The sequence below is a fragment of the Pundamilia nyererei genome, unplaced genomic scaffold (assembly GCF_000239375.1).
Source record: "Pundamilia nyererei isolate P.nyererei 1_Seehausen unplaced genomic scaffold, PunNye1.0 scaffold00270, whole genome shotgun sequence".
Classification (NCBI taxonomy): Eukaryota; Metazoa; Chordata; class Actinopteri; order Cichliformes; family Cichlidae; genus Pundamilia; species Pundamilia nyererei.
The window spans coordinates 209,173-222,982 of record NW_005187671.1 but is presented as its reverse complement, the minus strand read 5'-3'; the positions used below and the strand labels follow the sequence as shown (position 1 = coordinate 222,982).

Sequence of the window (13,810 nt, the reverse complement as noted above, 5' to 3'; positions counted from 1 at the left end):
GTGTGTGTGTGTGTGTGTGTGTGTGTGTGTGTGTGTGTGTGTGTGTATTTTTACCCGGCTCTCGAGACGGTCACTGTTGAGTCTCAGCTCATTCCTCTCTTTCTCTACCTTCTCTAGCTTCTGCTTGAGTTGCTGGATCTCTTCCTGAGAGTGAACATGCAAAAGATCAAAAGATGGTTTTAGTTATTTATGTATTTAAAAGAGACAATACAGTTTAATACAGCTCAATATGGAGCACGAAACTGATGTGCTGCACATAGTTGCTCATTTTCAGTCGAGCTTTTACATTCACAATACACAAACAAATTACAAAACGCATTACTTAAAACCATATTGCGCTATTATTAAAAAACTATAGACTTCAGTGTGAAACACAGCTTTTAAAAAACAACCCCAAAAAGCAGAAAACCTGAGGGAAAAATAACAATTATTTTGAAAAGTATGGATACTTGTAAAATTATAAAATGATTAATGAAAATGACTACAGCACTGATTTACCCTTAAGTAACCTTTGACCTGTAAAGGATTTAGGATCTGTAATTGATTTGATTTGAGTGGGAACTGTTTTCCATAGATGAGTAGCCTTCATAGAAAATGCTGACTGTCCGAATTCAAACCGCAACATGGCATTTTACAGTAGCCTGTCACATACATGTTAGTGCACTGTGTAGATATACTTAATAATAATGCTTTTCTCAGTTTTACTGAATTGAACCATGTGTTTTAATCCAACATAACAACAATAAGAAGAAGAATATCCCCTTTGGGGCTGCAGCAAGAAGGGTATCCAGTTTAAAACTCCAAAATCAAACATGCAGGGCTATCTGTAATATCACAGAAGAAATTACAGCTGTGACACTTGATACAAACCCTTCATTACACAGGTTGGTCTTAATTTCAGGATTTGTCATGTAGAATTAAGGAGAAGGCATTTCTAAAACTGTTGAATGTAAAATACAAAATAAAGTAATTATTCAAAGTTTATATAACCACCAATATTACATCCCACCACAAAAATGGCGACTGATTTTTGTGCATTAAATCACCACACGGCTTTATTTCAGATACATGCCAGGAATGTACCACCAGTGTATGTGCTTAAACTTACATCCTTGCCACGGATCTGTTCCTCAGTGAGCTGCACCTCTATCAGAGGTCTGACAGTGGTGAACAGCTTCCACCATGGCCAGCCTTTGACACCACGATTCTTCTTTATGTTCTTCTGGATGCAGCGGATTGCCAGATCCTGAATCTGTCACACAAATACAACAACATTAAGAAAAAGACCACAAAGCTGGACAATGATATTAACAGATACAAAATGCAGGATAACCAGAAAAGTACTATGTGGGGAGAGTTTGAGGTTTCTTCTTGATTGTACCAAAAAGAGATTTGAAGATTTAAAGCTTCAAAGCCTCAAAGACATATCCTACCAGTAACATCTACTGGTCAGCTGTAATTATAGTGGCCACAAACTTTCAACTCCAGTTCCAAGACAAAGGCAAGAATTCATTCTAAGGATTATCACCCACACATGAAAGTGTCACAACATTTTGAAATGTCAGTTTACTATAAAATGTTTAACAGTAAAACCACCAAGGGGGTCGTGTTGACCCCATTTTGTCATGAAAGATGCTGTAATAACGTGAGTGAGCTAAATGTGATGAGCAAATATATAAGGGACTGTAGTTAAATAACAGATGAACAATTAGGCTACTGCAGGCCTGAACGGGTTGTGCTGCAATCAGCTGTTGGCAAAGTGACTTTTATATATCCTTCACTTATCCAGGTATAAACACTCACTGAGGCATCTGGGCAAGAGGGCAGCAGAAAGTACAACAAATATAATAAGATAACAGTTCCATAAAGATATGTGAAGTGGCCAAAAAGGACTGCATTGATTATAATGTAGAACACATAGTGGGTACTATAAAGGCAGAATCATAAAGATACTTGTCAAAATGTATATATAGGTTAACCACTTAATGTTATGTCACTTCTACAGGCATGACACGTATAAGCAAAGATATTGACATTAAAAACACTCAAAAACATCGGAAATCACTTTTTTGGAGACAAACTTTTTGGCACAATAGCAGATCAGAGTGGGCACTGTGTGACAGAGTGCATGCAGAACTGGACGTGTTGCTGGTTTTGCAGAGAAGCAGCAGCACAGAGTTAAACTGAGCAAAGAGTCTGTGGAAATAAACAGTGAAATTGGACAGGTTTCAGGGAAGAAGAGCGGAGGAGGTGTTTCACTGATGAGAGGCTGCAGGTGATCAGAGGAAGATGTGGAAGATAAATATGAACTTTTCTAATGTTACAATAATTCTTTTATATGTAATATGCATATAATATGTAATAATTCATTTTGACCTTTTCATAAAGTTCTTCCTCTATAACAATTAAATATTTACATGTGCCAGCTGCTGTGTAATTTGTTGTTCCCTATGTTTATTAGTTTATTATAATGCATATCTTAAATGTATGATCAGTAATGAAATTATCTAAATAATCTATAAATCTAACAAAAACCCTAGAAAGTTGTTAGGTTTATATTGTTGGATTGTCATTTATGCTTAGATGTATATAGTCGATTGCATAGTGATAGGATGTCTGATCCTTAGCAGTCTGCAAAGACTCTGTGTGCCTTCCAGAGGGTTCTGGCATACACACACATCCTAGGGCCACGGACCGGTTTATGCCCGACATTATTTTCACGGACCGGCCTTTAAGGTGTCGCGGATAAATACAACAAAATGAAACTAGTACCGGTACCCAAAAAAAGAAGATTTATTCATAACACACGTGAAAAGACCCAGGAAAACCGAGTTAACGATAAAAACGATGACAAAATAACGCTGAAAAACGATAAAAACCCTGAAAACCAGACATTTCACACCTGAGCCTCAACTCTCGCGGCCCAGTACCAAACGACTCACGGACCGGTGCTGGTCCGAGGCCCGGGGGTTGGGGACCGCTGTCCTAGGGTCATGAGAGAGGTCGTACCTTCTCTTACTGATTTATGGGATAGGAGGACACCTACTCTGTATCTGTTTTAGTATAAAAGCCCTTTGTTTAGGTGGCCCGCTGGGCTCCTGGCACCAGCTTTGGGGAGTCGTTCACAGGGTCACATCTTGAGACACACACACATACGCATACCTACACATACACACAGACAGTACTCTTTGTTCACATGTATGCCTATGTAAGACGTCATATGTTAATGAGACTATGCATATTCATGTAACCACAATAAAGAACAGTGCTGCAAGGGAGCTAACTGAGAGCGACTGAGGTTCGAGCGGAAGGAACGGCGCTCGTCACAGTTCTCTCCCTCGTGCACGAGCAACACAAAGAGCTCTGGTGACTTGCGTCTTGCTTTTGCCATTGTAGTAGAATTGTCTTGGTGTTCCAGCAATAGGCCTGTGCTACACAGACCTATCAAAAGTCATTTTAAATACTTATTTTACCAACCTTTGCTTAAAACTAGAAAAGAAATAACATGAAAATGAACAACTTAACTTCAAAAACAGGTCACGATCAAAATGGCCCATTCTGGCAGGTCTTGTGTTAAAGTGTTACTGCTTATAATACTTGAAACATAACTTATGATTATGATTGAAGATTTGTGAGAAGTTCTGTGTCATGGTTCTGGTACCGGTGTTACATCTTTCACCATCTTACAATGCTGTGACTGCAGCCATTCCCCAGCTCTCTGAATTGTACTCATGGCCATTGATCAGTGGTTTTTGATCAGTGGTTGCTCATCAGTGGTCATTTGGTGCAGATGGCAACAGATTTTAGATTTACTAGAGTTAATTGTGGTATTATTGCAAACAGATTGCATATAAGTGCTAACTTGAACCTGTTCAATGGAAAACTGATCGCAGACAGACTGTCTTGGTGCTATTTTATTCTCATCTTGATGGACCTTTTGAAATCCTTTGAAGACAGTAGTTAGTAGCCTCAGACCTGGTCCCTATCTTTGAAATGACAACTTCAAAGATCACCAATATTTCTCCATAGTTTTGGTCAGGACATGGACCCCAACCACAGTTTTCCATAGTGAGCCTAAGAGAGTTATGGCTATGTTGGAGAGTAAAGACAGTCAAAATAACAAATACTGACTTTCAAGCTTCAAGTCTTATTTAGCTTCCTATTTTCCTAGCAAAGAGAAAAGAGGACTGGCTCAAGATATTTTTCACCAAACTGTATGATTTTACTTCATTAAAAGTTTAGATCCAACGTTCTTATACATTTTGTTTCAAATGCTTTCAACACGGCTTTATTTCAGATAAACTAACGAAATAACGAAAACTAGAAGTGAAAAAACATTTTCGTTAACGGAAATAAAAATAAAAACAAAAACAAAAAAAGGAAAACTAACTAAAACTGTAATGAGTGTTCACAAAACTAACTAAAATTAACTGAATTTATAGCAAAAATGTGTTTAGTTTTCGTAGATGTGTGCGTGTCCTACAATAGTCAAGGGTGAAAATGAAGTTTAGTTTCCAGATTTTTTTCTTGCTGTCTCATTATCCCAATTTGGGATTACTTTGAATATGACTGTGTTTTGGATAAAGCAAGTGTCTTGTAGTGGAAAGAGACAAATTATGAGGGACATTTCTAAAGGGGAAAAAAAATCCCACAAACCTTAAAGTGTGCTTGAAAAGCTCACACAAGAAGGCTAACCTAGCTTACCTTGAGAAGGTAAGGGAGCACACTCAAACCTCATCCCCAGAAAACAGAAGCTAACCCCAGGCAAGGCAGCGTGATGCATCCTGAGACAACAGGACGGGGACATCTACATAACCGTGTGAGTCAATTGCCTTCAAAAGGTTTATCAATTCACTTGAACCAAAATTACGAACACCCGGTGCTGCAAGAGTTAATAGTCTCATTGGGGCCAAGATATAAATTTTATATTTGCCTGGTATCAATGGTTGTTCATCTGCCTTTATTTATTTATTTAAAGAACCCATAGGTGGAAATGTGAGTTGTCTGTCTCTGCGTGTTAGCCCTGCGACAAACAGGCGACCTGTCCAGGGTGCAGTATGCTTAATTATTGCAAACACAGCTAAAACTATAACTGAAACTAATCAAAACTAAACTGAAACTAAGGATTTTCAAAAAAATAAAAACTAAACTAAACTAGCAAACAATTGGTAAAAACTAATTAAAACTGATATAAAATTGAAAATCTGAAGTCAAAACTAAATAAAAAATAAAAACTAATGAAAATTGCAAAACTATTAAAACCCTGGTCTGAATACAAGCAGTAGCATCTTTCTCAATACACCTGTTTCCTGTCAGGGTGGGGAAAGTGGGGATTCTTTCTTTAGGCAACTGTTTAATTAGGCTCAGCGTTGGCTGGCTGGCAGTGGAATCCCCTGTGCTCCTCTACTCTCAACTGTTCCTATGAATGTCAAAAAGAGAGAGAGTGGAGACAGACTGCAGGGCTTCAAAGCAGTCAGCAGATCTCTTCTATTTGTCTGTTCCCCCATGGCGAAGTGGAGTCTTCATCTTTCTTTCCTTTTTTCCTATTTCCCCATCATCCTTCTCCATCTCACTTATTTCCTGGAGTGCTTTGAATGCAGCTCCCTCAGGGAGAGAGGGGGTGGGATATGAGGAATGTGGAAGACAACAAGGAGGTTCCCTAGAGCAGGGAAGTGGGTTAGATGGGTAAACAAACTAACCGGTTGTGTCTTGTGACAAAAAAAGCAAACCTGATTGTTATACAAATTACAGCACAAATTCACGTTCTAAACTACGTCCATCTGTAAGAATGAAAAAGGACGGACTTGGATAAATCTTTGATTTTTAGTTTCATTAGCTTTTTGGCTAATGTTGAACACTCAGTATACGGAGTCTGTAAAGTTACAGAGCAGCATTACATAAAAGCCGCCAGCACCCAGCTGACTCAGTAACTGCAGAGTTCAATCAACTCCTACATCTTTAAAGCTCCCACCGGCATTCATTGCTTAACAATATCCATTCAATGTATGTTTTATGGGTAAGCAGATTGGATTTAATGTGTCTTTAAAGTTTATTCACAGGGCTGTGATGCTGGATTTGACTGATGTCTATCACTTTCACTTTTCATTCTTGTAATTTTTAGAACTCTAGTGCAAATCCAGCATTTCTTACTGCTCCTTTACAATACAAGCACTGAAGTGATGAAATGCTGGGTAACTTATTGAGAAGATAATTTAGACATATGTGATTGTGATGATATGAACTTGTCAAGGCATCCTAAGTTGCATTAGAAGACAAACTACAGTGTGAGCCATTTCCTCTTATCTGCTTTGAGATTTCAACCAAGTCTGAGACTCTCCAGGATGCCTATGAACAGCGCACTAGAAACAAACTATTTACGACGGCGTAAAAGAAATGTGCCCAGTTCTACATCAATTACATGAGATTACTGTTTGCCACAAGAGATGAGGCTCAAACTGAGTTCTTTGGGGGATAACATGAAAGCCAAACGCCCTTGAAAAGTCATTTTTGTTGGCAGCCCTGAGACCAGTGCTGCAAAACAGGATAAAATGAAATGGTAATGAAAGCTTAATCTCCACACACACATATACACTTACCACAAATACAAACACTGTGTACCAAATTAACTTTGTGTACACATGAGAAAAGTTTCACAAGCAGCATGATCACTTCTGTAAAGCTACACATGAAGTCAACAGATCCCCACGTGTATTTTGCGAGACAGCACCAATGTTTCCCACTTGTCAGGTTATTATTTTACACACATGCACGCGCAAACGCGCGCACGCATGCAGAGAAGAAAATGACTAAAGCACAATCATCCAAACAGGTAACTTGTAACACATCCTTAAAGCTTCTTTGTAGCAACCTAAACACATCTAAACTCGAACTCACTTTTATTTCAGGGGAACTGTCAAATAATAATGAAATCCCATGACGGTCTTTTAATTGAAACAGGGGCAACTGTAGCTCAGGCAGTAGAGCAGGCAGTCTACAAACACTGTAGACTAAGGTAGGTGCAACAATCTCCGGCTCATCCAGTCCAAGTGCTGAAGTATCCTCGGATCCTTGATCAGGATACTTATTCCCAGACGCACTCCCCCGATGCACCCATCAGATTGTGTGTGTGAATGTTAGATACAGCATTTAGGTGTAGATAACAGTGCTGTCTGAATGTGATCGAGTAAATACGATTTTTAGTAGAAAACACTTTGAGTGCTCAAGTGAAGTAGCAAGGCGCTACAAATACTAGTATAATTTACCATTTAGAAAACTCTAGTTTTCTAAATAGACTTTTTTGTTTTTTAATATTTGTATTTTAATATTATCACACCTGCTTCTGGACAATGAATTTTTAAGGTACTAGTATTGTACCATTTAAAATAAATATATATGTATAAAAAATGCAAAATCATACTTTTGTTGTATAGACATTGCCTTGGTTTGTCTTTTAGTCGGTTGGGATAACACTTTTATGCATGTTTTTAACCCCAAAATTGGGTTTTATCTGTCAGACATGTTCTGTCCCTTACCTGAAGAGTCACTGCTACTCTTTGCCTTCAACACCAGCTTCTGACACAAGTCTGAGACTCTGTCCAATGCCTACAATGCACATCAGCAACTAGCTATTTACAATGACATGAAAGAAATTAACCCAGTTCCAGTCTACATCAATTATACAAGATAACTGTTTGCCATAAAAGCTGGGGCTCAAACCGAGGCCTTGAGGCAATAATAGCCATGGCTGCACTTGTGGCTCCTTACTGGTTGGCCCTGATGTCTCCTCGGGGACTGATGACATCCAGTGTTTGTTTTTTAAGAGGATTACCAGGAGGGCATTTCCAAAAGGATGTTAACACATGGCTGCTCAAGATTATGATTGATTATGTGTTTTTTATTGCCTGTAATGTCCTAATAGTTCTACACATTCTGGATTCAAAGTCAATGTCAGGAATCAAGCTTTTTGTGGTTATAGTGAAGTAAAATAATAAGGTCATACCAATGAGGCATAAAAGGTACAGACAGATTAAAGGGGTATTCTGCATCTCCAGTTTCTTCAGTTCCTTTCCTTAAAGTTTTCCTCCTAATCTGTCATCTATCTACCTGACAGAAATCACCTATAAGGAATATAATGCCAAATCCCAACAACAGTCACCTCAAAGGTATGTAAATGCAAATGCAGAACAAAACGAAACACAATCAAAAATGAAAAAAGAAAATGGAGGGGGAAAGGTGATAAAAGGTATGAGAATGACGTCACACAGTCAGTAATCGATACTGGAATGGTTAAAGAAGACACTATGATGAAGTCACAGTGGGAAAGAGTAGCTGACTTCTTTGGCAGTTGCTCACTGGAGATGCATGATCACAAAAATCACCTGAGCAGCAGGGGGAAAGCCAGTATATTTACAAATGGCAAATATACGACATATCTTTTTTGCAAGTCATCAGTGCTGTGTTGGTCAGATTTCAACACGTAATTCCTAACTTTTTAAATGCCAAATGATAAAGTAGTCCTACCTTTCTCTTCTTGAACGCCTGTCTGGCTAAGTATCCCCTGCAAGCAGCCTGGAAGAGAGAAATGTTCCTCCTCGTCTGGAAATCTCGCTGCTCCTCCAGTCTGGACAGAATCCCTGCTCTGAAGAACACCTGCAGAAGGACAAGTAGAGTTAGAAGAGTGTCACATATACCGGCTCTCTCCTTTATTTTCTCACATTATTAACTCTCTGAAGTTAATAGTTCAAGTTCAAGTAAAGTGCTGTGAAAAACTATTTGCTCTAATTTTTTTTATTTTTTTCCCATGATCTGTCATTTATTCTTAAAAATCAAGTACATCACATAAAAGTTACAGAGTTCAGTATTCATCATGAAAGGGGTACTCCGGATGATCAATCCACATCAGCAACTCAACAAACCGAATATTTTTATTCAATGCTTCAATGGCTTTTATTTCTTCCTCAGTCAGTGAAAAATCTAATATCTGGAAGTTGTGTTTGATCTGCTCAGCTTTGAAGCTCTTTGGGATCACTACAACTCCTCTCTGTATGTTGAGGCGCAGGGCCACCTGGGCACTACTTTGGTTGTACTTTTCCCCCAATGGATACAAGCACCTCATCGCCCAGCAGAGGAGGACATTTCAAATTCACCCAAGATGCATCTCTAGAGGAGCCAGTTTGGCAATAGCTCACAATCATGATGTCATTCTGACGACAGTACTCCAGAAGTTTTGGTTGTCTGAAATCTGGGTGGCATTCGACCTGGTTGGATACGGGTTTGTGTTTGAGACCAGGTTGCTCTAATTTTAATATTAGAAAAAGATAACCAGAGTAATTAGAAATAAAGGTAGTTTATTTGTGTAAACTTTTGTAAATGTAGCACTTTTTAAAATGATGACTTCATGTGTTCAAGGAAAAAAGCTGTTCAAAGCAACAATTTGCATATTAATGATAAAGAAACCGACCTCACAGCCCATCGTTTGTCAGTTGGGCTAGTTTTAGTCATTAATCAAATGTACTCTTTATAATGAAGGGGAAACCTGCAGCCAGCTGAGACTGAAGAAGTCACTTGGTGGATTGACTAAATGTTTCTTCTAGAGATGGCACGAGACCACTTTTTTATGTCCGATACCGATATCATAAATTTGGATATCTGCCGATACTGATATGAATCCGATATAGTGTTTTTTAATCAATAAAACTGTTTTTTTAATATCTTGCTGCATTTTGTATAAGTTCATACTCAAGTTTAAATAAACAACACTAAAGCTATTCTGTTATACCTGTATGTAAAAAATACACTGCACCCAAAATATGTCATAGTTCAGCAACACTGATCAATCTAATAAACTTAAACCTGCTCCATCCTCCCTATTCTGGTATTTTAAAGAGTACTTAGCAGAAATATTAAGCAACCTAACTAATAGGGTTGCAAACTCCCAGCAAAAAAAATAGGGAACCACCCCCCGCCCCCCACCTCATGATGTTTAATCGACTTAATCAACTTTAATTTGATGCAGTGTGAAAAAAAATGCACAGAAATCAATTATTTTTCAAGAAATATTAAATAGATTCAACATCTTTCTTCAACAAAATTGCAGACTGCACAGATGGTACCTTCCCAAAGGAAAAAGTACTATAGCTTACTAGGGTATATTAGACTTAACAGTTACTATATACAGTAATGGACTTCTATACATTTTACATCAGATTAAAACTTTGGGTGTAAGATTCAGATAATTATTTATAAAAAGCTCGACATTTTAAATGAGAATAACAAAGAAAAGTATGTCTTTGTGCCCCTTTTCCCTGTTCATGCCCTATCGGCCCCCCTGGCTAAACTTTGCTAGATCCGCCCCTGCACAGTTACAGCCGTCAGCTGTAGAAAAAGATCCTCGAGTAGAAAGTAATATTAAATAAATTCTAACAACAGCTTATCAAGCTTAAACGTGCTGCTGTTGTTCAGCCGCTGGTTTCCTCTTTCTGGTCCAAAGTGGGCCAAACACAAAGAAGAGAGACGGACTCGCAACAGAAAAGCCGATCAGCTGATCATTGATCAGTTTCATGATTGAAGTAGCAGCAAGAAGAGGCAGTCGCTCTATATATCGGTTGTTAAGCTTAACGTGGGAATGCTTTACAAAGATTCAGAGACGAACTTACACACTTGCTTTACTTCTCTCTGGGATAACTTCCTCAGAGATGAAATGCTGGTTTGGTAGCGAGGCTCCAAATACACACAGCCGCTCTATCACGTGACGCACACTGCTCCGACGTGCTACGGTTATGAACTGAGTTACGCCGTGTGGCAAGTTTTGTGAGATGGTTTTTTGATATTTAATGGATCGGATTACATTTTTTATTTCTCTCCGATATCCGATCCAGTAATTTAGGTCAGTATCGGACCGATACGTAATATCGGATCGGTCCATCTCTAGTTTCATCCACTGAAAACGCTAACTCCAGATGAACAGAATAGACTTTCTGGGACATTGCTTTGTGCACTGGTGCACAGTCATGTTGGAACAGAAGGAGACCATTACCAAACTGTTCCCACAAAGTTGGGAGCATGAAATTATCCAAAATGCCTCGGTGTGCTGAAGCATTAAGAGTTCCTTTCACTGGAACTAAAACAGCAGTTTAAAGAAATTATTAAAAACCCTAAATTACAAATAACAGTTATGCCCATGATGAGTATATGTAATTCTGCAATAATCACTGTGTGGGTACCTGCGTTATAGTTCAGTGAGGTGATCTACTATGATTTTGGGTCCAAATCAAAATTTGCAGCCCAGCTGGGCAACTGCTATAGTTTTGTTTGGGGTTGTTTGTTTTTTTATATAGTGGTTTAATGAGCAGTAGGTTGTTCCTCATCCAGTTGCCTGTGAGCTATGTTTACTGCCAGAGGGAAAAACAACAACAACATTTGTTCAGGGCTTATGGCAAATTCCAGAGTATCAAAGAATATTATGGTGAATTACTTTTGTTTATGTTTGTGGAGCTTTATAGATTTCTACAAATACTGATATTTTGTGTAAAATGGCATTGTGCAGGCCTTTTCCCTATACGCCAATCTAACAGTTTTAAATACTGCCTTACTGTTGTTGTGGCTATAGATGCTGGTGGGAAAACGAAGTGGCTAAGGTATAAAAAGCACAGAAATGCTTTTTCCACTCCCCAAAAATGGATTCGGGTACCACAAATCAATTCTGCTCCAGTGGGATTTTCTGTCGTGGGAAGATGATGTCTAACTAGCCTGGAAGCAGACAACACATGCGGCAAACATGAACAGCTATGCTCCTCAGAGACCCTTGTGTCAGTGTGGGAATGGTTTAATACTACCATGCAGAGAGCTACAAAAAGTTTGGCATTGCACACCAGGGACAGGTTGGCAGCAATACCTGCACAGCCCACAAATCTTGTGTTACTGCTAATTCCTCCAGGCTGATGAGAGTCCAAACACAACTAATGTCAAAAATCTGTGTGATTTGCTTTAATTTTAGATGGCGGGACATGTGACTTGTTGGAAAATACTGAGAAAGACAATGCTAGTATTAAGACCCTCAGTCTCTTAGATGAAATGTAATATTATTATTTATTTAAATTATTAAAATCGGGGGTGGAGGTGGGGGGCTGGGATCATACCATTATGCAAAAGATTTAAGGGGGGCAGATGTTCCGAAGACAACAAGTGTAGTGGTACAAGCCAAGTACACAGAGAGACGGCGAGCTGGATTTAAATGCAAGCGTGTTGGGAAAAAGTGAAGAAAGGAGCTAAAATGTAAAATGAGCAGCATCTGGCTGCATTTCAATGATATTGGAGACTGTCTGAAGTGATTTCCACTTTTATATTCAGCCATTTTCCATGGTGGAGGATAAAAGGTTTCAAACATATCCAGGCCTTAAACCTCATATGTGTTCTCCTAAGTTACAGTTCAGTATTGAATATTACACAAAATAAACTATATACAAAGTGTCTTTGAATATCTGCATGTAGCACAGAGCCATGGCTCAGGGTCTAAATGAGTCTCATAGGCCAGAATGTGCTTGAAGTTATTTATAATTCTTAACTTGTTTGAACTTCTGCTCACCACAAACAAGCACAAGCAGAAACTTTGGCCTTTTAACCGTTTTGTTTGTTTGTTTGTTTTCTTAAGTCTTACAGTTTTTCCTACTGATAAAATGCTCTCATATGGCCATTCATACTACACAAAATAATTAGGCATTAAAAATGTAAATGACAGAAAAGTTTCTGTTTTTCCACTTTCTATAGAAATTTCTGGTTTTTACGATTACAAAAAAACCTGAACAGTCTGGGCAATCAGCTGCAAGAATTTTTGCCGTAATCTTTCACATCTATTACTTACAGTTTAAGTCCAAAGATGCGTGCCTACAGATTTCTTTCCTTGTCACAGCAGCTTTTTCTTCCTCATGTAGAAAAACAGTTAAATAAGTAACTTCTTTATACTGAATGGGAAGTTTCACTGGTTTGGCCCACTTATGGTCAAAGCGAGCTGTACGTTGCCCGCCCTGACATAGACCATGTTAGGCAGGTGTTATTATTTAACACAGACAAACGTTAGCTGGAAAATGTACCTTTAATTATCAACAACATCTCTTAGGCAAGTCATTGCTCTCTTTACTGCCATTTTTTAAGTGTGCCTGTCTTTCTTGTATTTCCATCTGACTCTGATTAAAAAAAAATAACATACACAAAAAAAAAATCAAAAAAAAAAATATATATATATATAATTCTATAATAACAGAAATAATAATATGTAATGATAAAACGTAATGTGTTTAACTAAATTAATCCTGTTGTGTTATTATTCTGTGATGTGAAGTGCTGCTTCACCAAGCTACCTTCTTCATAAAGGAGAAGTGGCGCTCCATTCTTTGAGGACACACAATTTTTGTTAGCATCTTTAAAGAGACTAATGTTTATTGAATTCAGAAATCTGACCTCAACTTCATTTACCATTTATGGAACATTTGCAAAGCCCAACACTTTCAGCAGTAGGGATGGGTATCAAAACCTGGTTCTTGTTGAGAACCGGTTCCCACTGTTTCAATTCCTTGGAATTGTTTGCCATTTTTGTAAACGATTCCCTTATCGATTCCAGTCGCCCCGAATGACGTCACCACGTTGCAGAGCGTCATTTACTTGGCAGGAAACACGGCGGCTCAAACGCTCAAAAGTTTGGTTATACTTTACAAGAACGGATCACAACAGGGCAACTTGTAATACTTGCAAAGTAGAGATTTCATTTAAGGGAGGAAACACTACGAATATGCAAAAGCATTTGCTCACAAAACAC

General features: G+C 38.4%; 1 protein-coding gene across 4 annotated transcripts in view; it reads right to left on the bottom strand.

The window, feature by feature from the left end:
• myo18ab (myosin XVIIIA b) overlaps nucleotides 1-13,810 on the bottom strand; it is a 124,089-nt gene that overhangs the window by 39,632 nt on the left and 70,647 nt on the right. For all 4 annotated transcript variants that reach the window (XM_005750349.1, XM_005750350.1, XM_005750352.1 and 1 more), the window contains 3 exons: nucleotides 8,521-8,649; nucleotides 1,109-1,252; nucleotides 55-144 (listed from right to left, as the gene is read on the bottom strand). In XM_005750349.1, the coding sequence (XP_005750406.1) occupies nucleotides 55-144; nucleotides 1,109-1,252; nucleotides 8,521-8,649 (363 nt within the window). The remainder of the gene's footprint in view (nucleotides 1-54; nucleotides 145-1,108; nucleotides 1,253-8,520; nucleotides 8,650-13,810) is intronic.